The sequence below is a fragment of the Anomaloglossus baeobatrachus genome, chromosome 5 (assembly GCF_048569485.1).
Source record: "Anomaloglossus baeobatrachus isolate aAnoBae1 chromosome 5, aAnoBae1.hap1, whole genome shotgun sequence".
Lineage (NCBI taxonomy): Eukaryota > Metazoa > Chordata > Amphibia > Anura > Aromobatidae > Anomaloglossus > Anomaloglossus baeobatrachus.
The window spans coordinates 463000789-463026386 of NC_134357.1; the positions used below are offsets into that span (position 1 = coordinate 463000789).

Genomic DNA, 25598 nt, shown 5'->3' on the forward strand with positions numbered 1-25598 from the left:
CATTGACACACTTCAAAAGGAGTGGTGCATCCAAGCATACAGTATTAATGAAAAGTTGAGTGGAAAGAAAAAGAGTAGTAGAAAAATGTGCTCAATCAACAGGGATAACAGCAGCCTTGATAGGATTGTTAAGAAAAAGCCATTCCAAAACTTGGGGGAGATTCACAAGGAGTGGACTGCTGCTGGAGTCAGTGCTTCAAGAGCCACCACACACAGACATATCCAGGACATGGGCTACAACTGTTGCATTCCTTAAGTCAAGCCACTCATGACCAATAGACAACGCCAGAAACGTCTTACCTGGGCCAAGGATAAAAATAATTGGACTGTTACTTAGTTGTCCAAGGTGTTGTTTTCAGATGAAAGTAAATTTTGCATTTCATTTGGAAATCACGGTCCTAGAGTCTGGAGGAAGAGAGGAGAGGCCACAATCCAAGCTGCTTGAGGTCTAGTGTGAAGTTTCCACAATCAGTGATGGTTTGGGGAGCCATGTCATCTGCTGGTGTAGGGCCACTGTGTTTTATCAAGACTAAAGTCAGCGCAGCCATCTACCTGGAAATTTTAGAGCACTTCATGCTTCTCTCTGTCGACAAGCTTTTTGGAGATGGAAATTTCATTTTCCAGCAGCACTTGGCACCTGTCCACACTGCCAAAAGTACCAATACCTGGTTTAATAACCAGAGTATCACTGTGCTTGATTGGCCAGCAAACTCACCTGACCTAAACCCCATAGAGAATCTGTGGGGAATTGTCAAGAGAAAGATGAGAGACACCAGACCCAACAATGCAGACGAGCTGAAGGCTGCTATCAAAGCAACCTGGACTTCCATAACACTTCAACAGTGCCACAGGCTGATCGCCTCCATGCCACGCCGAATTGATCCAGTAATTCATGCAAAAGGAGCCCTGACCAACTATTGAGGCATTTACTGTATAGACTTTTCAGTAGGCGCCAACATTTCTGAGTGTAAAATCATTTTTTCAAGCGGTCTTATATAATAATCTAATTTTCTGAGATAATGACTTTTGGGTGTTCATTGTCTGTAAGCCATAATCATCAACATTAACAGAAATAAACACTTGAAATAGATCCCTCTGTGTGTAATGACTCTATATAATATATGCATTTCCATTTTTGTATTGAATTACTGAAATAAATTAACTTTTTGATGATATTCTAATTTATTGAGATGCACTTGTATTTGCATGTATGCTAGAGGTGAAGAAAAAAAGAACTGCAAAAAAAAAAAAGAAAAAAAGAAAAACAATTTTTCCGCCAAGTACCACTGGCCTGGACCATAGTCCTGTGAATCGATTCACTCATCTGTAGTCCCAATGATCCTGGATACAACGGGACAGTCCTGGATTTAGGTCTACGGCCTGCAGTCTTGGACGTCTACTGAATTAGCCATACTGCTACCACCCCTCTGACATCTCCTGCCAGGGTAGAAAAAATGGCAAATGGGTGTGGCTTGGGATTTGTTTAGGGGTGTGGTCAAATTTTGTCATGGCAAATGCTAGGTTCTGTAACAACCTCATGTCCTAGATAGTAGCAATAAAGCACTCCATATAACGTATTCAGATACAACCATGGACATCAATGGATGCCCACATTGAAGGAGTGACACAAAAACACAGTAAAAAAACACCTTTATTAATATTCATTAAATATTTAAAAACAAGCAAAAGGCACCGAATACAAAGAGGGACACGGACAGAAACATGAAATGAGACTATTTTAACAGGTTAAAGAATATACACCTGTGCCAGCACAATTTGAGATTGTATGAAGGAAAACCAAGTGCGTTGCTGCAACCCATAGACAGGCACTGCACATTACAATAATTAATTTGCTATGCAAGTGGATCTCCACTAAAAAAGCAGTACATGTGTGTAAAAAATCACCATGTGCAGAACTTTATCAGAGCGCAGCAACAACACGTTCCATTAACAACAGAATACAGTCAAATGTTACCCCTCCATAGCCTCGACCCAAAAGCTACCAGTGCATGGCACCCACCAGGATCCTGCTAGTGCAAGTCCCACCCCTTGAGGGGGCAACCATCACAGAAGTGGAGCTAAATATATAAAGTGAAATTCACCAACAGAGTAGGGTGAATAGAAAATGTCCTCAGGAGTGTGAGGGTCACGGCAGGACAATATTCTCAGGTGATGTAATTCAGTATTTTTACTCTTACTTGTACCTATTGTGCCAACTTGTTGATTGGAACGGCACTTGTTCCCTTCTATCGTCCTGACCCAGCTACCTGTGCGTGGTATGTACTGTGTTTTGTGAACATTTTCTATTCACCCTACTCTGTTGGTGAATTTCACTTTATATATTTAGCTCCACTTCTGTGATGGTTCTCAATGATCTGAAGAGAGCTGGCCACAGTCTCAAAGATTATCTTTAGTAACACACTACACTGTCAAGGATTAAAATCCTTCAGGGCATGCAAGGTCACCCTGCTCAAGCTAGTGTGCCGCCCCGCGACAGCCAACGGGCTGCTCGGATCCGGATCCGCAGTGGCTCGAGGGGTCTCCGGACCCGAGTCGGGATCGCGCGGCCACTCGAAATGAAAAAGGGGGAAAAGATATTTACAAAAGGGGGTGAAAGGATTGGATAGTGTTCATGACGCCACCCATGGGTCGTGGTAAGGCGGGATACCACCGCTGCTGCGTTTGGGGGAGAGCGCTCGGGAGTGATGGGATGGCAGCTTGTGATGTTAACCCCTCCGTGGGCAGGGTAATGGTGTCCCGGGGCTCGGTGATGGTTTGCTAGGGACCCGTCGGGAGTAGTACGGCACAATGTACTCACAGGGTCCAGAGATGCTGACACTGACACCGGGTAAACCAAAGTCCTGAATGCCTTGCAACCTATGGGTGAGCACACTGGGTCAGTGCCCTTTCGGTGTTGCTGGTTGGTCTGAAGCCTTGTCCTTTGGCACTGTATTTTCCTCTGTGTGGATCCCTTTCGCCTGAAACTACTCAGGTCCCGCTCACCTGCGTGGCTAGCAGGGTGAGCTTGCGCTCAGGGTTCACACTTGGGATTTTCTGGATCGTTGTGCTAGTACCCCGATTTTGGAGCGGGTGGAGAACGGTTTGTGAAGATTCTGTCCTCGTCGGGTGAATTACTGGGCTGCATAAAGCTCCTTCCCAGCCTAGGGTCCGCGTACCCCGCCGTACCCTGGCCCCTGCCTGGTTGTAGCACAAGGCCGCCGGTCTGCCCTCCGTGGCAGTACCGTGCCCCCTGTCACTACCCCCTGCGACCGGGGTTCCAGCTCCTTCCAGGCCAACGTCTGGCACCTGGGACGGGTACAGGAGCCCAGCACTGCAGCGTGACCTTGTCCTGTCATAGCTCACTGACATTCTATGACTACTCTGACACTTCTGGCCCTACTTCCACCATCTGGGTGGCCCTATTCCCCTCAGGCCGCCCAATGGGTGTTTGGTGGGTGTGGTTCAGTGTGTTCCTCAGGATTTGTGTATACCTGTTCTTAGCAACACCAAAGGGACAGGACCCGTAACCAACGAGGAGCGGGTACCATGCAGAAGGGCAGATTGCATGGCACCCTTGTGACGACCTGATAGGCCAGGGCGTCACAGTAGCATATATCCAGACCCATTAGAAGTTCGCCAATGACCATCTTGATGATCCAGAGGTGGCATGGGAGAAGGTCATGTGGTTTGATGAGACCAAAATAGAACTTTTCCCTCAGTAAGTCCATTGAAGATGGATTGTGGCTGGGTCTTCCAGCATGACAATGACCCAAAAAACACAGCAAGGTCAACTAAGGATTGGCTCTGTAAGAAGCAATTCACGGTCCTGGAGTGGCCTGGTTAGGGCCTGAAGCCCCTGTGCTGCGCCACCCATAACAGCGATTCATGTCGCCTTTTCACAAACCTTTGCCTAACCAAGGAACTGTCTGAACAGTAGCCTAATACCTATTAATCCCTCTGGGAAGCAGGAGTAATTGTGTGGGAACACGCCCTACCAGAGGTGCAGCACAAGAGTTCACAACTTATCCACCTAAACATAAACAAATCCCATAAACCCCCTGAATATCCTTAATTGCTGAAGCCACACAGAGAAGACAGATGTAAAAGTGGGAAGGCAAACCACACAGCTCAGCAACACAGTCCTGGAAATCTTAGGCTATGTGCGCACTAGAGGAAAATACCCGCGGATTTACCCGCGGATTTGCCGCGGAAATTTCTTGAGAAATGTCTGCAATCTTTGTGCAGACATTTCCCATGAAATTCTATGAGAAAAAAAAAAAGCTGTGCGCACTGGTGCGGATTTTTCTCAAGAAAGTTTCGGTGCGGAAATTTCTCGAGAAACTTTCTTGAGAAAATGAACATGTCCATTAAATCCGCAGGTATCCCGCGGATTTCTGCAGTACAGCCTGCAAAAATCCGCAGGGAACCACCCGCGGGAAAATCGCGGCAATTTCGCGGCAATTCCGCGGCAAATCCGCGGCAAATCCGCATGCGGTTTTGCCGCGGATTTTTTCCGGAGTTCAGCAAATCTTCACTCCCAGAAGTTTCTCGAGAAGATTTTCTCGAGAAACTTCACATCTCTAGTGCGCACATAGCCTTATAGTGCAACAGTCAATGCAAACGTGTGTTGCTGTCCCTTTAAGAGTTTAAATGTAACTGTCAACTGACACAGCAGTACCGGCAAGTCTTACTGTGTATATAGTCAGCCTAAGCAGAACAGATATGTGTTTTGGAACCAAAACATAAAGTGTAGTGTGCATGCAGCCCTGGGCCCAGCCTACTGTACCCGGGTACTATGGTGTCCAGCTGCCATAATAAGAGACTTGGAGATCCTCTTACGGTGACCAGTATAACCAGCAACTGCAGAATGGTGATCTCCGGCACAGGATGCTGCTCACACGCGTCACAGTCCTCCTCACTAAACTCCAAAACGAATCTTCTTACAATTCACTTAAGTGTTTCTGCGGCGGCTCCTTTTCGTTAAGCACACCTCTCGCTTTCCCTTCAGCTCACACACAGCACCTCCTCAGGTCTCCAAGTCCAGTGAAGTCAGTTGAGATGTTGCCATAGTAACCAAACAGTCGAATGCAGATACAAAACAGCGTCCTCTTGTGGCTGGTCAGTAACAATGCATACAGTGAACAGTAAATAAGTGTTTTGCAGCAGTTCACAGTGGATAAAAGGTCACTAACATACTCTCACCCTCTCACAAATATAACTGACAAATATAACTGACATACAGCATGGATTCATGAAAGAAAAGTCATGTCAAACCAACATGTTGGGTTCTATGAAGAGGTAAGTGACAATCTGGATATTGGTAATGCAGCTGATGTGATTTATTTGGACTTTGCAAACGCGTTTGCTACTGTGCCACATAACAGTCTTGTACTGAAGCTCCAGAGGCAGGGACTAGGGGAAACTATATGCAGACGGGTAAGGAATTGGCTACAAGATAGTAATATAATATTAAAAATAATATTTTTTATTTATATGGTGCCAAACATTATCCGCAGCACATTACTATTTATAGGAGACAGAGGGGACATATACAGACAATATCAGACAATACAAAATAACAAAATTCAACAGATACCAAAAGGGGTGAGGGCCTACAGTCTAAGGAAATAGGGGAGGCACAAAACGTAAATAAAAAAATAATGCTTGTTATATATGGTCCAGCCATCAGTATAATAATAGGGGATTCAAATAATGCTGCATGAACCGGTCACCAGACAGAGTTTATACAAGTACAGATACAGAGTATAAAAAAAGAACATGGAGGGTGATGATACTAAGGACCAGAATTGGAAGAAAATTTTGTAAAGGGCAGAATGGGACTAGATTAGATGAGGGAGGTGAGTTGATAGGCTAGTCTTAAAAAATGCTTGGCAAATAAGGTTTAATGTTAATAAATGTAGAGTAATGCACCTAGGACGGAGTAATCCTATAGCTAGATATACAGTACAGACCAAAAGTTTGGACACACCTTCTCATTCAAAGAGTTTTCTTTATTTTCAGGACTTTGAAGATTGTAGATTCACAATGAAGACATCAAAACTATGAATGTCAACATGTGGAATGAAATACTTAAAAAAGTGTGAAACAACTGAAAATATGTCTTATATTCTAGGTTTTTCAAAGTAGCCACCTTTTGCTTTGATTACTGCTTTGCACACTCTTGGCATTCTCTTGATGAGCTTCAAGAGGTGGTCTTCCAACAGTCTTGAAGGAGTTCCCAGAGATGCTTAGCACTAGTCGGCCCTTCTGCCTTCACTCTGCGGTCCAGCTCACCCCAAACCATCTCGATTGGGTTCAGGTCTGGTGACTGTGGAGGCCAGGTCATCTGGAGTAGCACCCCATCACTCTTCTTCTTAGTCAAATAGCCCTTACACAGCCTGGAGGTGTGTTTGGGGTCATTGTCCTGTTGAAAAATAAATGATGGTCCAACTAAACACAAACCGGATGGAATAGCACGTTGCTGCAAGATGCTGTGGTAGCCATGCTGGTTCAGTATGCCTTCAATTTTGAATAAATCCCCAACAGTGTCACCAGCAAAGCACCCCCACACCATCACACCTCCTCCTCCATGCTTCACGGTGGGAACCAGCCATGTAGAGTCCATCCGTTCACCTTTTCTACAAAAACACGGTGGTTGGATCCAAAGATCTCAAATTTGGACTCATCAGACCAAAGCACAGATTTCCACTGGTCTAATGTCCATTCCTTGTGTTCTTTAGCCCAAACAAGTCTCTTCTGCTTGTTGCCTGTCCTTAGCAGTGGTTTCCTAGCAGCTATTTTACCATGAAGGCCTGCTGCACAAAGTCTCCTCTTAATAGTTGTTCTAGAGATGAGAAGGTTGTGTCCAAACTTTTTGTCTGTACTGTACATTAAGGCCTTGGTTCCACTAGCGTATCACTTCTGATGTGAGAGCATAGGATGCGATATGCTAATAACTTTCGGCTCAGGTTCTGTTGCGAACGTGAGCCAAGTATGATTATACTGTGATCCGATCATATGATCGGATAACAGCTGCGGAGAAGAAGGAAAGAGAAATTACTGACACCATATAATCCCCACATGATAAATTTCCCTTTGACTGTCCACCTCTTAGATTAATAAGATTTTTTTTATTATTTCTATAGTGCCAACATTGTTCTGCCCATTCAAGTTTAAAAGCAGATGTAAAATTCATAATTGCCACACATAATTGCTAACAGCCTTGTAGTGAAGTTAAATTTTGTTAGAGCATCATCTAGTGGTGGTTATCTGTAGTGTTTATTATTTCCTTTGTAAGATTGTCCTAATGCACTATAGGAGATACCTAGGCATTCTGGGTAGTAGCAGCCGTTTTAGGACAGTATTCATCTCTGGGAACATGTGTATGTGTGTCCTCCTGCATTGCTCTTACCTAAAATTCCATTATCCTTGTTAAAGCATATCTGGTGAGAGAATTACTTCTGTTTGTGACATCATAATGTTCAGAACTGTTATTAAGTTGTATAGCAGTGATTACATAGGGTGTTACAAACCGGCGCCGCCATAGCCGCAAGCAGCCTGCTGCGGTTCCTGTTGCGCCCAGGCGCCGGCTGCCGTTCTTGGCCGTGCCTCGGGTCGTCCAGTTGGCTGTTCCTTCCACCACGTCTAAGTGTGGAGAGGCGGCTAGGGCGCATGCGTGCGCCTATTTACCCCAGCCAGAGTCTAAGCCCGGTGTTTTGCCTAGTGAGCATGCTCAGCCTGATTGTGTTATGTCTGAGACTAAGTCCTCAGTTCAGGCTACTGAGCATGCTCCCACAATTAACCCTAACAGCCTCTTTGCACAGGTACTTGGACTTCGTGCTGTGTCTAAGTTCTGGGATGTGCCTACTGAGCATGCTCAAACTGATAGTCTGCTTTCTGAGCCTGTTGCTCAGGCTACTGAGCATGCTCAGGCACTTAGTGCATCAGAGGCTAGGTCCGGTAAGGACCTCACTGAGCATGTCCGTGAGGTGGCAGGCCCTGATAGGGCAGAGGGTGTCAGGTGTCCTGATGATGTGGCAACTCCGGACTGGCTCGCAGAGGCCCGCCCCTATGATCTGGCACCTCACCATTGGTCGTCAGACGATGACTGGTGAAGTGTTTGGGGCGTGGCTGTCATGAGGTCATCAATGACATGGCGGTTACGGATAGGTCGCATGTGACGTCACTGATGACATGGCACTCTGCTATTGGACCTTAGTGGTTCCACCCTGGGTTTGGGGCGGACCCAGGTTATAAAAGGGGTTGGAGACAACATGGAGGTGCGCAGTCTTCATTTAGAGTTCTTGGTGGCATAAGCCTTGTTGGAAGCGGTAGGTAGGGCTAGGCGAACGGTGCCTGTCACGCCAAGATTCGTGGCTCAGCACATGAGGGTCAGGCGCCGTGCTTCCTTGCTACCGTTCCTGTTGTGCTAGAGCAGTCCAGTGGCGTTAACTGGACTGCGGCGTCACCTGCACACGGACAGAATACCTGTTGCGTCACCTGTCCGAGAGTGCCCTCTATGCACACGGACAGTGTACCTGCTGCACCACCTGTCCGGTTGTGCCCTCTACGCGCACGGACAGCGCACCCCAGAACCCCTGTGAAGTTAACAGGGTGTTCCTGGATTGGGTGTGTGAACCTTATTATCCTCCTCGGCTTCCCAGTCAAAATGCTACTGGTGTGACTACCTGGTCTGACGTGTCCTTTACACACGTGGCCAGTCGAGTGGTGGCCAGAAACGCTAATCGGAGGACCGCTCGGCCTGACGTGTCTTACACACGTGGCTGACAGGGCGCTCTCAAAGCGGTCTTCTCGGTCAACGCTAACTGGTTACTATCCGGCCTAACGTGTTGTTACACACATGGTCGAGTAGCGTCCGCTCCACCGAAACGCTAACTGGGTTGTCGTCCGGTCTGACGTGTCCCTACACACGTGACCAGTTCCTTGAGTTATCTCAGAGCCATCCAGCTCTATAGTCTCCGCTTAACCCACAGGGTGCCAGCAGCTCCATTACCATCTGGAGCACGGTGGGCCCCGACTGGCGATTGGGATATATACCCCCTGGTCCTAATCTGCCGGTCCCCCCGTAACATAGGGAGATTGTGTCTGTTAGTTGCATAGCAGCCATTACACATTGTGTCTGTTATGAATTCATGTGTCACATGTTCAGTCTCCATTTTGTAGTGCACTTCCTCTATTAATATAAATGTCATAGTTGTGTACATTATGTACTCAGTACTTATCTGTGCTGTTTGTATTCCATCATTTTACCGCATTATTACCTGTTGACTAATAAACAAGTTAGACTACAGAAAACTGTCTGCTTATTTGGAAGACAGAAGGTTTATGCTGTATGTCATATTGCACACTGTGTGAACCTAACAAATATATATTGCAGCACTTTACAATTCAGAGAGTATTTGTATAACCCATGAGGGAGAGATGAAGTGAGGAGCCAGGTTACCACATCGGCTGTGCTCACATTAGCATATAATACGGACGTGGGGCATCATATTTTATTGGATAGCACTTGGCCTAATGTTATACCTTGTTTTTCCAAAAATAAGACACTGTCTTATACTTTTTTTGCCCCAAAATAAGCGCTAGGGCTTATTTTTGGAGTAGGACATATTCTTTTAGAAACATGGTTGGGTTTTACCCCCTAAAAAAAGGAGACCCCACCCTTCCCAAGAGACTCATACTTACCATACCCCGGGCATCTGCGTCGCACCCAGGTCCTCCCTGTGATCTCCGACGGGCCCTCTCATGCTGTCCTCCCCTGCTTCTGGCCGACACACACACACACACATCAGAACACACACACATCAGATCACACACACAATCACCGATCAGATCGCATACGCACACATCAGATCACACACTCCACAGCACTCCGTTTCAGGATCTTGCCGGGAAGAAAAAAATCGATATCGCTGGATGTGGTGAGTGTGTGTGTGAGCGAACTGATGTGTGATTGTGTGTGAGATCTGATGTGTGCGGGGGTGCGATCACTGCAGATCTTGCCTCTGTGTCTGGGGAGTATGATTACGGGGTGTCCCGCTATCTATAATGAAGTGTCCTGTAGCATCTTTAACTTTTTTAGCTGCACGAAGACTTCATTATTGAACCGCGACTAAGGATTATTTTCGGGGTAGGGCTTATATTAAGCCTTGCTCCAAAAATGCTAAAAATCCCTGCTAGGGCTTATTTTTGGAAAAACACGTTACTATGGGTCTGTGCCGATCAGAGCTTTATTTTCTCATCCCCCAAAAAATTGCAGCATGCTTCAATTGGCAGTGTGTATTGGATCAAGTCTATGGGTGCCTGTAAAACACTGGACTTCACACGGATGTCATCAGACAATGGAGAAAATGGATAAATTAAGTTTTATGTCTTCTTGTCTGTGCCTGTTATGCGATTCTGTCATGCAAGAGAATCAGATCACAGTAAACTGACACTTGGCTCATGTTCTGATCAGATTTGAGTCAAGGGTCATTACTATTGATGAGGGAGCACTACCACGCTTGAGTGCTCAGTACTCATAGCTAGTCATGAGTAGAGATGAGTGGTTGCATCGAGGCTCAGTTCGCCAGCAGCAAAAGAACCTAGCTCCACAGGCTCGCGTTTGACCCGAACCCTGGATCAAGCCTATGATTGGCAGTTTGAGTCTCCACACACATACAGCCAAGCCCTGAACGACTGGAGCCAACAGCTCGTATTTGGTGCTAGGGTAAGCATCCATTTTTCCTCCAAATGGGGATACAGATGTAACGTTCAGCTGTGGGAAGAAGAACCAGGATGGTCGGAGTATAAATGACAGACTTAAAAGGAGATAAATCAGCTGGAAACTAAAAGAAAATCCTGGAGTGAGTTGTAAGGGTATGTGCACACAATGCAGTTTTGTTTTTCTAGTGAGAAACGCACCTTCTGGCAGAAAAACACACCCTGTGGCTGGAAAAAAGCATAAAAATATGCATGTGTTTTTGCCGCATTTTCTGTGCGTTTATGCCACATTTTGATGTGTTTTTGCCCCTGCATTTTTTAAACATTGTGAATAGCAAAACACAGGGAAAACCGCAGAAATGAAGTGAGATGCTGCTTTTTTTTTTCTGTAACCGAAACTGCAGGCAAAAATGAAGCAACGTGTGCACAAGGCCTAACCTAGGAAAAAAGGAAGGCAAGAAATATGGCCTGTCCTGCGACTACCGCCATCTGGCACCTTACTCTTATGTGACCAGTTCAAAGGCTAAGGCCGGAGTCACAATTACGAGCGACTCATGTGTAATACGCGCGAGTCTCGCATTGCATCACCCGACACGGTTGCACACTCTCCGGACAGGAGTGTGTAGCTGCATGTATTTCTATGCAGCTGAGACGCTCTTGCCCCGAGAGCAGCAGGCCATGTCGGGTGATGCAATGCAAGACTCACGCGTATTACACGTGAGTCATTCGTAAGTGTGAGTCACTCGTAAGTGTGACTCCGGCCTAAAAGTGAATCTGGTGAAGCACAGTAGAGAAGAAGAGCCATGATATTGGGGGACTGGGAGCCAATTTGCTATCGCCTTAGGGGACAATTTTTCTCTTTACTTAACCCCTTCAGCCCCCGGGCACTTTCCGTTTTTGCTTTTTGCTCTCCTTCTTCCGAGTGCCGTAACTTTTTTATTTTTCCATCAATCTTGCCATATGAGGGCTTGTTTTTTGCAGGACAAGTTGTACTTTTAAATGAAACCATAAGTTTTACCATATGGTGTACTGGAAAACAGCAAAAAAATTCCAAGTGTGGAAAAACTGCAAAAAAAGTGTGATGGCACAATAGTTTTTGGGATGTTTTATTCACCGTGTTCACTATATGGAAAACTGATGTGTGGGTATGATGCCTGAAGTCAGTGCGAGTTTGTAGACACCAAACATGTATAGGTTTACTTGTATCTAAGGGTGTGTAATACAACGACAAAGTGGCATACTTCCAATAAAACCATGATTTTTATTAAACATAATTTAAACATAATTTAAACACATATGATTAAAATAATACAAGCAAGACGTGCACAACAAGGGAGTTACAATAAGGACAGAGCTCAAGTAACAATAATGAAAAGTTCCTATAGGCTATATGGGCAGGGCTAGTTTATTAACATATCCTCACAGTGAGAGAGGTAGAGCCTTCTCTTTAGTAGCCACCCAGAATGACATCTATTTATATACCTCTCTAGATCTCAACAATTAATAGTAACATTAACAGTGCAGCCATAAGTCAAGGATACTAACCAGTATGTGCTGTCCGTAAGGTAACCCCCAGACCGTACTGTCGCGCGTTTCACCTTCTTCCTCAAGGAACGTGTAGTGCACTGAATCGATTGCGGGGTTTAAATGCCGCGGGGAGCAATGACGTGACCGGGAGAAGGGGCGGGACCTGGTCACATCCGGAACAGGATAGTGTGTCACCTCCCGTCCTTGAACCGCAATTACGGCTCAACCCGGAACAGGAAGTGCATCACTTCCTGCTTTTGGAGCGCATATTAGTAATTCAGTCCACTCACGCTCCCGTAATGGAGATGGTGACGTAAAACATAGGCGTTGTCAGGTTTCCAGGTTTTCCAGTTCTCTTTTGAATGAGCTTGCCCTCGGTTAACATGGAGTTTACTGTTCTGTTGCCCTACTTCCTGTCCAGCTGCTTAAAAGGCCGCCTCTAAGCCTAGTCCAGTGCCTGAGTATACTGCTTGCTGTGTGCTCCTGCTTTGCTGCTGCTAATCCTGATTACCTTTGGATCCTCCTAAAGACTACCGACCGGACCGACTCTGGACCCTACCCGTTTTCTCAAGGCTGTGCCCGGATTCCTTCTGCCATCTTCGGTCAGCACCCTGCCCGGTTCTCTCTGGTTCGTAACCACTCTGGACAATCATCCCGTACGGACACACCTGGACTTTTACCGCTTGCCCCTTGTGTCCCGGCTGCTGCGCATTTAGGCCTTCCGGGGTGATTGCCGGACAGTCCCTGTATAGGGGTTCGCTCTGGTGGTCTCCCTGGGGGAGTCCGGTGCGTGGCCCCGGGAATTCCCTTCGCTCCGTTTCGGGAAGGTATTTTGTGTCTTTGTACCGCTGTGTTTTCCGTTGTGTATCTACCGTGGTTACATATTATAAAATATCTTGTACCAAGAACTCGTCTCTGATTGTCATTGCCCTACGCTATCGAAATCCTCAGAACATATATAAGTATTACAGGCGTAGAGGAAGCTGTAGCTATGGAGACAGCAGCGTAATGCCAGTAAACATAGATTACTTTACGGTCAGACCCGTAAGGCATGTCATATCCTCAGTTTACATAACGCAACTCAGCCCCACAGGTTTATATAGTGAAAAATGCAATATGTAATCATCAAAAAACATGATTCCTACTCGCAACTAATTAGCTATGCTGTAATTCATGTAGGCTGTTCGTAAGGGCGATAACTTGTTACACAGGGCGTATATCAAAGCGTAACTTTATAATACTAGCCATTTAAGGATTAGTTCTGCCCATCTGTTGCACTCCCCCTGATAGATGAAGACGGGTAAAAAACCTTGTGAAATGGCATGCAGGCCAAGGTTCCCCTGTCCACAGCCCATCGGAACCAACACCACCAGGTCCAAAACTGGCCACCGCCGCTACACTATACCTGCTCCCATATTAACTTTCACCTCCCTACACCTTGTTCTTATATAATTAAATTTGTGAACTAAAGCATATATCCAGGTTAAAAGGATGCAAGAAAAACCCCCTTAATAATTCCCATTATTTTAAACACTGAAGATTCAACCATCAGCACATATTTTAAATTACTTGGTCACCAATGATATTGTTCCTACCCCGTCACCCCGAAAGAACCCCTAATTTCCATATATGCATCCCAACATTTTATAATATGGACATACTATTTCGGCGCATGCTCGACCGAGCTCGCTGGTTATGGTCATCGCCCCATCGCGGTCAACACCACGCAACCGGCAGCCCACCCAACCGGCATCAAGCGCCGATGGGACGTGGGGCCGGCAACGCGATGCTTTGACCAGGATAAGAGAGAAGACACCACCGGCTACAGCCCAGCATGCGCTCAATGGCCCATAGTCCTCAGTTATGTTACAAATATGATGAAGATTATGACGCACATACGGTATTAATAATAATGTAAAAAAAATACTTAAACACGACTGATAACAGGGCTACACCCAATGTATAACATTATATTTGTAATAGATCCTATATTTAAAATATTATAATGTCCATATAAGGAAGCTTTCCATAAAATTCTTGTTCTTTGATTGAAGTTTTGTAGAGCCATTTCCACAGATTGGATCCTAGCATGTCGAAATTGCTGCTGAGTGATGTAAATAGCCTCAATAATGAAATTAAATGATACCATCTTATAAAAAAAGAAAAAACAAAGTATTAATATTCAATTCATCATATAACAGGACATTGGAAGGTTAGAAATAGCAGTGGAACAAGGGGCCTAGGGGAGGACAGGGCCTAAAGAAAACCAGGGGAAGGAAGAAAACCAACTGTATACATATGATTTGCTCCTCATCGATTAGTGCTATTTGCTTAACCTAAATTAAAAACACTTAAAAAACTTAAGGTTAAAGAGTAAAACACGCCATTTTATCTATCTACATCCCTACTTATAAGAATGAACTAAAACCAAAATGTTCATTTAGGCCAATTGGTGCCACTGTATTGAGCATGTAAATCCATTTACTTTCCAATCTACCTAACATTGCACCTATGTCACCACCTCTAGAGTCAATCTGAATTTGATAATTAGCCCTAATTCGAAGGGACACCGGAATTGTGAAATTGCTTGTAATGCCTAGGTAAGGTCTTAAGGTGTTCACTTTCACGGGCCTCTTTAGATTTTTCGATATCTCGCACGTGCTCACGTACACAGATTTTTAATTCCCTAGTCGTAAGTCGTAAGTAGTATTTATCGCACCCACATTGGGCTTGATACACAACATTTTTGGATGTACAAGTCAGGTGTTTTCTAATATCAAATTCTTTTGAATTTCGGTCTTTGCACGAATCATATTTAGGCAGCCCTTACGCATCCCACAGGGAATAAAACCGGGGGATAACTTAGATTTTATTTCTCTACCGGAACCCGTGTAGTGACTCTTCACCAATAGATCTTTCAAGTTTTTGGCGCGTTTGGCTGTTACTAAAGGTCAATCTGAAAGACATTTCTTCAATACTGGGTCTACCAACAGCACATTCCAGTGTTTCCTAAGGATTGACAAAAAGTCATTCCACTTATTATTATATGTTGTTATCAATCTCACCGGTTGTTCTTTACTTGCCCTATCACGAGATGAATATAGCATTTGATTTCTGGGGGTGCTATTTGCCCTCCCAAGACCTTTACGTATACACCTTCTGCTATATCCTCTAGCTAGAAATCGATTGGAGAGATCATCGGCCTGAGCCTGGAAGGTCTCATGTGTGGAACAAATTCTCTTTGTTCGCAAAAATTGCGAGATTGGAATGCTCTTTATTGTAGATGGGAGATGACAGAAGGATGCATGTAATAGCGTATTTGTGGAGGTTTTTTTCCTAAATATATTGGTGCTCAGGTCACCACAAGGGGATGCCTGTATCAGAACATCCAAAAACTCGACTGTGCGGCCGAATTTGTAAGTCAAAAAAATATTTTTATTGTTCCGATTAAGGCGATCCATGAAGCTATCCAATTCACGTACACTGCCTTCCCAGATGAACCAGATGTCGTCTATGTACCTGATCCAATTCTGGACCAGGCACACAGACTCATCCGGCTCAGTCTGAAAGATGCATCTCTCCCATGCCCCCAAAAATAAATTTGCATAGGAAGGGGCACACGAAGCCCCCATAGCTGTTCCCTGTGCTTGCAAAAAGATTTCATTTTTGAACATAAAACAGTTATGACAAAGAATAAATTCTAGTAGAGTGAGAATCAATTGGATCAATTGAGAGTCCAAATTACTAGATTCCAGGAAGAATTTGGTTGCTTCAATGCCGTTATTGTGTCTGATTGAGGAGTACAAGGCCTCAACATCAGTCGTCACCATGAGGGCACTGTCACCAATATTCAAATTGTTTGTATCTAAGGGGTTAAAAAAAATCACAAGCTTGTCAAATAAAAGTGGCGTACGTTTTGCGCCATTTTCCGAAACCCATAGCGTTCTCATTTTTTGGGATCTATGGCTCAGTGACGGCTTATTTTTTGCGTCTCGAGCTGACATTTCTAATGTTACCGTTTTTGCTCAGATGCTACGTTTTGATCGCCTGTTATTGCATTTTGTGTAAAACTTGCGGCGACCAAAAAACATAATTTTGACGTTTGGAATTTTTTTGCCACTACGCCGTTTACCAATCAGATTAAATGATTTTATATTTTGATAGATCGGGCATTTCTGAACACGGCGATACCAAATATGTGTATATTTATTTTTTTTAACCCTTTAATTTTCAATGGGGTGAAAGGGGTTAGGTTTTTTTAATTTTTTAAAACTTTTTACTTTTTTTATTTTTATTTTACTAGTCCCCCTAGGGGGCTATAGCGATCAGCAATCCGATCGCTCTGCACTATCTGCTGATCACAGCTATACAGCAGATACGGTCACTTCCTGCTTCACTGGCCTGCAGGCCGAGTGAAAACGAAAGTGACTCGTCATAGCTGCAGGCGTCATCACATGACCCTGTGCTACCATGGCAACCACTGAAAGTCACGTGATCACTCACGTGACTTCCGGTGGGGGCGGCGGTAAGTGAAAATCATGACAGCGCGTATATACATTTCACTGCTAGACTTTGCCAAAAAATTGTCCTAAATTTACTGTTATCATGAAGTACATTATGTCATGAAAATCGATGCCAGAATCACTGGGATCTGCTGAAGCATTCCAGAGTTATAACCTCTAAGGCCTAAGACACACGGCGTGAAAATCGGAGCGAGTGGAATGCGATAAAACATCGCATCCCACTCGGACCAATATTACTCTATGTGCCAGCACACATGAGCGATTATTTTCTCAGCCCTAATCAGACCGAGAAAACAATCGTAGCATGCTGCGACTGTAATGCGAGACTCTTTCTCTCGCACCCATTCAAGTCTATGGTGCGAGAGAAAGATCGCACTGCACTCGCGGTATTTTATTATTATTATTATTATTATTATTATTATTAATAATATTTATAGAACACCATTGATTCCATGGTGCTGTACATGAGAAGAGGTTACATACAGAATAAATATAGAAGTTACAATAGACAGACTAGTACAGAGGGAAGAGGACCCTGCCCTTGCGGGCTTACATTCTATAGGATTTTGGGAGGAGACAGTAGGTGGGGTGTAGGTTGGCCGGCAGCTCCGCACGGTGGTGGGGCGGCTGTTGTGGTGGTGGTCGTGAAGCAGTGGGGTTATTGAAGGTTATAGGCATTTCTGAACAGATGAGTTTTCCAGTTCTGTTTGAAGTTTGCAAGTGTAGTAGATTGTCTGACGTTTTGAGGCAGCGAGTTCCAGGAGACTGGGGATACCGGTGTACCGCGAGTGCAGAGCGAGAATGGCAATAGCCGACTACGGAGGAGAGAGGGAGATAAATCCCTCCCGCCCCTTCTCAGTGCCGGCCCGCCCTCCTCAGAGCCGGCCTGCCCCCCGCAGCTGAAGTCCGATCGCAAGATCGCACCTCAGTCGCAGTGACACTCCCATGACACTCGGCTCCTGCTGTGCTGCCAGCGTGAGCCGAGTGTCATGACAGGATCGCACTAGTGCCCCCGACCTTAAAGTGACACTGGTCAGATTTCTAAAATTTGGACTGGGCATTGAGATCAAACTTGGCTCTGTCATTAAGGGTTAATATAAACTACTGTCATAGCACATCAGAGTTAGGCTATGTGTCCACGGTAGAATGTACCTGCGGATTTTTCTGCCTCAAAATCCGCAGCTTTCCCCCAGAATCCGCACCTTAGCATAGATGCGGATTTGACGCGGATTTGATGCGGATTTGACGCGGATTTCGTTGCGGATTTTGATGCGGATTTTGTCCAATGTGTTTCTGAATAAAGCTTTGACTGTTTTGAAGGCAAAAAAAAGTCTCTTTGTGTCATTTCCTGTCCCAACCCTCCTTTCTTCTCCATTATCCATTTTGTTAGCAGTCTCACAGTGTGCTTATACAGAAAAGCTGCGGCCAACACCACTGGGCTCTTACATTCTAACAGGCTGTATATAATAACCCAGTGGTGGTGGCCGCAGCTTATAGCCAAAAAATGTGGTCCCATGTTCCCTTTCACTGTTATTTAAAAAAAAAAAAAATGTGCTCCGCTGTATTTTCACTGTCCAGCCCGATGCAAGCGAGCAACTGAGGGCTGTGCTTCTCAGCGGGATAAGGCTGAAGCATTCTCTGCCCCTCCCGCTGAGAAAAACAGTCCTCAGCTGCCCCTGAAAATGGCGGCTCCGTTGTGAAGCGCCATTCTCAGGTGCTGTACCGAGGCTCATCCAGCTGCCCTGATGCATTTGGCTGGCTGGGTAATATAACGGGGTTAATGCCAGTTTTCTGCAAACTGGCACTAAGCCCGAGGTTCATAATGTCATGCCTGTGTAGACACGGCCATTATGAACCTCCGTTTGGGAAAAAAGAAAACACAACACCTTTATTAAAAATTTTAATTGAAAGAAAAACACACACACATCCCTGAGTGCCATCTTTATTACTCCCAAGCCTTAGAGGTTAATCCAGGACAATATCACAGGAAAGCTCTCTGCCGGCTGCTGGGAGCGGCAGAACTCACTGGCCGGGTCAGCTCAGTTCATAGCTGAGCTCGGGTCAGCTGACTTCACAGCATCAGCTGACCCGGGCACAGAAGTCAGCCGGTCAGCTGACTTAATTCGCGAGCGCGGGCGGGTCATCTGAGTGCACATCGACAGCTGAATAGTCGGCCGATGTGCACTCATCTGACCCGGGCACGGACGTCAGCCGGTCCCAGCAGACGGAAGAGAGCTTTGCAGCATCTCGTACACTGACGGCTGCTGGGACCGGCTGACGTCCGTGCCCGGGTCACATGACTGCACATCGTCAGCTGACTTAATTCGCGAGCGCAGGCGGGTCAGCTGACTGCACACTGACCAGCTGATGTGCCGGGCTCCGATGTGCACTCATGTGACCCGGGCACGGACGTCAGCCGGTCCCAGCAGACGGAAGAGAGCTGTGCAGCATTTAATAATACACTGACGGCTGCTGTCACCGGCTGACGTCAGTGCCCGGGTCAGCCGGGTGCACATCGGAGCTGTCATGGATTATCGTCGGGGGATTCAGGGAGTAATAAAGATGGGAATCAGGGATGTATGTGTGTTTTTCTTTCAAATAAAATTTTTAAAAAAGTGTTTTCTTTTCTTTATTACCAAACGGAGGTTCATAATGGCCGTGTCTACACAGGCATGACATTATGAACCTCGGGCTTAGTGCCAGTTTGCAGAAAACTGGCAGTAACCCCGTTATATTACCCAGCCAGCCAAATGCATCAGGGCAGCTGGATGAGCCTCGGTACAGCACCTGAGAATGGCGCTTCACAATGGAGCCGCCATTTTCAGGGGCAGCTGAGGACTGTTTTTCTCAGCGGGAGGGGCAGAGAATGCTTTAGCCTTATCCCGCTGAGAAGCATAGCCCTCAGTTGCTTGCTTGCATCGGGCTGGACAGTGAAAATACAGCGGAGCACATTTTTTTTTTTTTTAAAAAGAATTGTGAAAAAAGAGCTGGGATCCTGTTTTGCCAGCTAAAAGCAAGCAGCCTGTAACTAGCTGCTTTTAGCTGCCAATCCAGAGTCCGGACACAACACGACTACACTGCCACTACTCTACACTACAAAATGGTGAAACTTCCTCTTCCTGAACTATCCTACATCACTTCCTGCGGATTTGTTTGCGAGATCCGCACCAAATCCGCAGGAAAAAGAGCCTGTGGGAACAAACCTGCGGATTTCTTGCGGATTTTACACCTTGCATTGACTTGCATGGGAAAAATCTGCAACAAAATCCGCAACAATAATTGACATGCTGCAGATTTTTCCGGATCAAAATCCGCGGCAAATCCGCCGCGGAAAAATCCGCAGCATGGGCACAGCATTTCCAAAATGCCATTGGAATGGCTTGGAAGTGCCGCTGCTGCAGATTTTCGGCAAATCCGCGGCAAAATCCGCGGTAAATCCGCAGCGTGGGCACATAGCCTTATTGTCAGCACAGTAGATGTGCAGGAGCTGCCTGTGTTTTAGGTTATGTTCACACGCTGCATCTTTAACTGCATTTTTGGTGCATTTTTTAGGTTGCAAAGCTGCACCTAAATGCATGCATTTCCTTCTCTCAGCAAACTCTATGGGATTTCTATTTTGCTGTCCACATTGGCCATCTTCTTTTGGCTGTGTTTTTGAAGATGCAGCATGTCAATTCTATTTGCGTTTTTCCAGCGTTTTTGAGCCCTTCTAGTCAATAGATTTGCCGTAAAAAATGCATTGGGAAAAATGCGGTAAAACCGCATGCGTTTTTGCAGCTGGTGCGTTTTTTGGTGCCAAAAACGTTGCATCTTTGTGGTTAGAAAAGATGCAGTGTGAACATAGCCTAATGTTATGTGTGCACACAGCGTTGTTTTGACGCTGCGTTTTTGTGCGTTTTTGTCCGCAAAAACGCACCAGCATCAAAAATGCAGCGGGAAAAAACACATGCGTTTTTTACCACGTTTCGGTGCGTTTTTGGCTGCGTTTTTCATCACTGCGTTTTTCCAATGCATTGCATGGGTGAAAAACACAGTTAGAAAAAGGATTTTTCTCAAGAAATTTCTTGAGAGTCTGAAAGATTAGAGCACTTGCGTTAAAAAAACGCACCAATAACGCATGTGTTTTTATCGCGTTTTGATACATTTTTGGTGCGTTTTTTCCGCATGTTGGTCCCTGCGGTTTTATATCATTATCTGTGGCAAAAAATGCAGGTACCTGCAGAAAAAAGTGACATGCTCATTCTTTTTCTCAAGAAATTCTGCAGAAAGAATGTTCTTGAGAAAAAAACGCAGTGTGGGCACAGCTATTTTAATTTCCATAGGTTTTGCTGGGGAATGTCTGCAGAAAGGTTACAACCATTTTCTCAAGAAATTTCTGCAGCAAAAACGAGGGTAAAAACACAGTGTGTACACAGGGCCTAAGACTATGTGCGCACGTTGCGGATTTACCGCGGATTTTGCCACGGAATTGCTGCAGAAAATGTGTCTAACATTGCTGCAGTCATTCCCCAGCAAATCCTATGGGTTTTAAAAAATGCTGTGCGCACACTGCGTTTTTTTATACCCGCGGATTTACTCGTGGATTTTCCGCTGCGGAATTAATGAGTATGTCACTTCTTTTCTGCAGGTACCTGCAGTTTTTCCCATAGATAATGGTAAAAATCCGCGGGAACCAACTTGCGGAAAATCCGAGGTAAATCTGCGGCAAATCCACAGCAAAATCCGCGGCAAACCGTGGTAAAACATGTGGATTTCGTTGCGGTTTTAGTGCGTTTTTTTTTACCGCGGGTGCGGGATTCTTTAAGAGCGTCCGTTTTTTTCTAAAGAAAAAGGAACTTTCTAGTGAGCACATGGCCTATTAAAACACAAAAAAGAATTGACATGTCCATTTTTGTTTTTAGCTAAAAAACGCAGCAAAAAAAAAAAAAAAGTTGTGTGCGGACAGCAAAAAATGAAAACTCATAGCCTTTGCTGGGGAAGCAAGTCATGCAGTTTTAAGGCCAAAAACGCACAAAAATGCACAGAAAAACGGCGCAAAAAACGCTCAGTGCACACAATGCTCCACTATGACGGGTATAGCAGCTAACAGTGTTTACAGATAGCTGTATTGTGGCCCCTAGAGTCGTCTCCTGCCGTGGCCCCCAGGCCGACCCTGCCAGTCCCTCGTATACAAGCACAGCTGTGCTGTATGCAGTCTCACAGGCCGCTGTTACACACAAGTATTGGCCAGTGTTCACACTGGTTTGTTTGTTTTTTTGTATTGTTTTTGGAACAGAAACTGAAAGAAAACTTTCCAAAATCCTCCTCATAAACTACAGCAAAATCCCCTCACACCGCACAAACACGTGTATCAGCAGCAGCCCGAGCCCTCCCACCCATGTGACAGATCACATGATCCTACATCATCGCAGGTCCTTCACGCTGTAGGATCTAGCATGTAGCATTAATAACAGCTATGTGCGGCTCTATAGCCCCCTGACGCCCCCCTATGATACCCCCTGGGGCGGCCATGAACCCCAGCGCAGCCGCCGAGGGATTTCCCACTGTGCAGTGTGAGTAGTGGGTGAGCGTGCAGGTTCCAGGGCGCCTCTCGGGGCACAAAGTGTTAAGTGGGTAACCCTGGAACATGGCTGCAGTTATAAGGAAGAAATGCTCCAGACTGATACAATGTACCCAGGCAGCTCCCAGGGTGCAGTGGGGGGAGGATATGGGGGGAGGATATGGGGGAGGATATGGGCCAGATACAGTGTGTGTGCGTCTGACTGAAGTTTAGCTGTGGATTTCCTAATATGTCATCGGTTCTGTCCGATAATAAAAGCAGAGTCATCATTTGTACTTTGTTTTCCTAAGTCACTTCCTTTTTTTTCTTGTTTTTATTGTCATTTTTTTTTTTTTTTGCTCCAAATTCCTCAAAACAGCGCACACGATCCATACATTTTGCACCAAGTCTTTTTGCAATTTTTTAGCATTAAAAGTTGCCCATTTTGCAAAAGATAAACAAGACGCAAATGTGTTTTTACCCTTTTTTCCCCTTATTTTTCTTAGAGCAAAAATGTTGCGTGATCCTTAAAAAAATCCTGTTTTCGCCTTCAATTGTGCAAAAATAAAATTAGATTTGAGGACGATTCATATTTATTTTTTCACTTTTATTGTCTATTTTTTTTTTTTTTGTTTTACGTATCACATTCATTTTTCCATTTGTGTTTGTCAGTTTTTAATGTGTTTTCCTTTTTTTTATTATATATATATATTTTATTTTTTTATTATATATAAAATATTTTTTTATTATATAATTTTTTATTTTTTTATATATTTTTATTTTTTTATTATATGTAGTATTTTTTAATTTTTTTTATTAGTTTGACATTGAGGGCGAGGAATAGTCTTTACAGATCTTTTCACCTATTTCATCATTTGCTACTTTTTTTGTGTTTGTCCGTTTTTAATGTGTTTTCCTTTATTTTTTTTATTATTATATATATTATTTTTTATTTTTTTATTATTTATATATATATTTTTTATTTTTTTATTATATATATTATTATTTTTTTTATTTTGTTATTAGTTTGACATTGTGGGCGAGGAATAGTCTTTACAGATCTTTTCACCTATTTCATCATTTGCTACTTTTTTTGTGTTTGTCCGTTTTTAATGTGTTTTCCTTTATTTTTTTTATTATTATATATATTATTTTTTATTTTTTTATTATTTATACATATATTTTTTATTTTTTTATTATATATATTATTATTTTTTTTATTTTGTTATTAGTTTGACATTGTGGGCGAGGAATAGTCTTTACAGATCTTTTCACCTATTTCATCATTTGCTACTTTTTTTTTGTCAGTTTTTAATGTGTTTTCCTTTATTTTTTTATTATTATATGTATATTATTTTTTATTTTTTTATTATTATATATATATTTTTTATTATATATATTATTATTTTTTTATTAGTTTGACATTGAGGGCAAGGAATAGTCTTTACAGATATTTTCACCTATTTCATCATTTGCTACTTTTTTTATTTTTATTTTTTAAAAAGTCCCACATTTTTCTGTGCTTATTTTCTCTAATCGTCCCCCTGTCTTCTCCAATATAATAACAATTATTGCAACTATTTGTGACTTTTTGTGCAAAAAAAGTCACAAAAAGGTTAAATAGACAAACTCATTGTTTTTACTTTGTGCAAAATTCATGTGCACCATTTTGTAGAATTTGGTGCCGAAAAACAGCAATGAGTGCATCCTTACATAGAGCTAGGTCCATTTAGTTCAACCTTTCTTCACCAATTATACATTTTTTGACACAAAATCATCTGTAATCAACAAAAATCAGCATTTCTGTTATAGTATCTGCCATTACTACATCTTGCGGTAGGGCATTCCACAGTCTGACTGCTCTAACTGTAAAGAACCCTTTCCTATTCAGCCGGAATCGCTTTTCTTCCACCCACAGTGAGTGCCTCCTGGTCTTTTGTATTGTCTTTGGAAGGAATAAGTCATGTGCCAGTCCTTTATATTGACCACACATGTATTTATACATATAAATGAGATCTCCTTGAGACGTCTTTTTTTTTCTAAGCTTTACAAACCCAACTTTTCTAGCCTCTCATTATATGGGAGGCCTTCCATTTCTTGTAGTAGTCTAGTTGCCCGCCCTTGAACTGACTCTAAAGGGGGCTTTACACGGTAGCGATATCGCTAGCAATTTGTAGCGATAGCGACCGTGTAAGTACCCGCCCCCGTCGCTCATGCGATTGTTTGTGATCGCTGCCGTAGCGAACATTATCGCTACGCAGCGTCACACATACTTACCTGGTCGGCGGCGTCGCTGTGACTGCCGAACAATCCCTCCTTCAAGGGGGAGGGACATTCGGCATCACAGCGACGTCACCGCAACGTCACACAGTGGCCGGCCAATCAAAGCGGAGGGGCGGAGCTGAGCGTGATGTAAACATCCCGCCCACCTCTTCCGCATTGGGGCCGGCGGCAGGTAAGGAGATGTTCCTCGCTCATGCGGTGTCACACATAGCGATGTGTGCTGCCACAGGAGCGATGAACCACAACGCTAAACAACCCTTACCGATTTTTGAGTTTGGGACGACCTCTCCATGGTGAACGATTTTCACCATTTTTGAGGTCGCCTAATGTTGCTGGTCAGTGTCACACGCTGCGATATTGTTAATGACGCCGGATGTGCGTCACTAACAATGTGACCCCGACAATAAAACATTAACGATATCGTAGCGTGTAAAGCCCCCTTTTACTTCAGAATGTCCTTTTTAAAATGTGGAGCCCAAAACTAGATCCCATATTCCAGATGTGGCCTTACAAGTGATTTATAGAGGGGTAATAATACGTTGGGATCACGGGATCTAATCTCTCTTTTTATACACCCTAGAATCTTGTTTGCTTTTGCAGCTGCTTCCTGACATTGAGTGCTGCTGCTCAGCTTATTTGTAATGAGAATACCCAAGTCCTTCTCCTGTTCTGTAGTCCCGAGTTTACTTCCATTTAATGTATATGCAGCTATAGGATTACTCCATCCTAGGTGCATTACTCTAAATTTATCAACATTAAATCTCATTTGCCAAGTATCTGCCCATTCTGACATCTTATCCAGATCTTTTTGTAATATCCTACATAGTTTAGACAAAAGTTTATGCAATAAGACAAAAAATAAAAGTGACTTAAAACAAAATGCAGTTGATGGATCGGGGCTTATGTTCTCCACTTTGGTACTGGATAGTGGAGTTTTCAATGGCCCAAAAACTGTACGATGTTTTGGAAAGTTGCAAATGATGAATTAGGCTAAAACATCTGGC

At 44.1% G+C, this 25598-nt stretch overlaps 1 protein-coding gene across 1 annotated transcript in view; it reads left to right on the plus strand.

Annotated features, from left to right (window-relative positions):
- The first annotated feature begins 22186 nt into the window (after nt 1-22186).
- The window catches only part of ZFP64 (ZFP64 zinc finger protein), a 39261-nt gene continuing 35849 nt past the window's right edge, over nt 22187-25598 (plus strand). Inside the window, exon 1 of the mRNA XM_075347845.1 lies at nt 22187-22324. Within this exon, the coding sequence (XP_075203960.1) occupies nt 22261-22324 (64 nt within the window). The 5' untranslated portion in view covers nt 22187-22260. The remainder of the gene's footprint in view (nt 22325-25598) is intronic.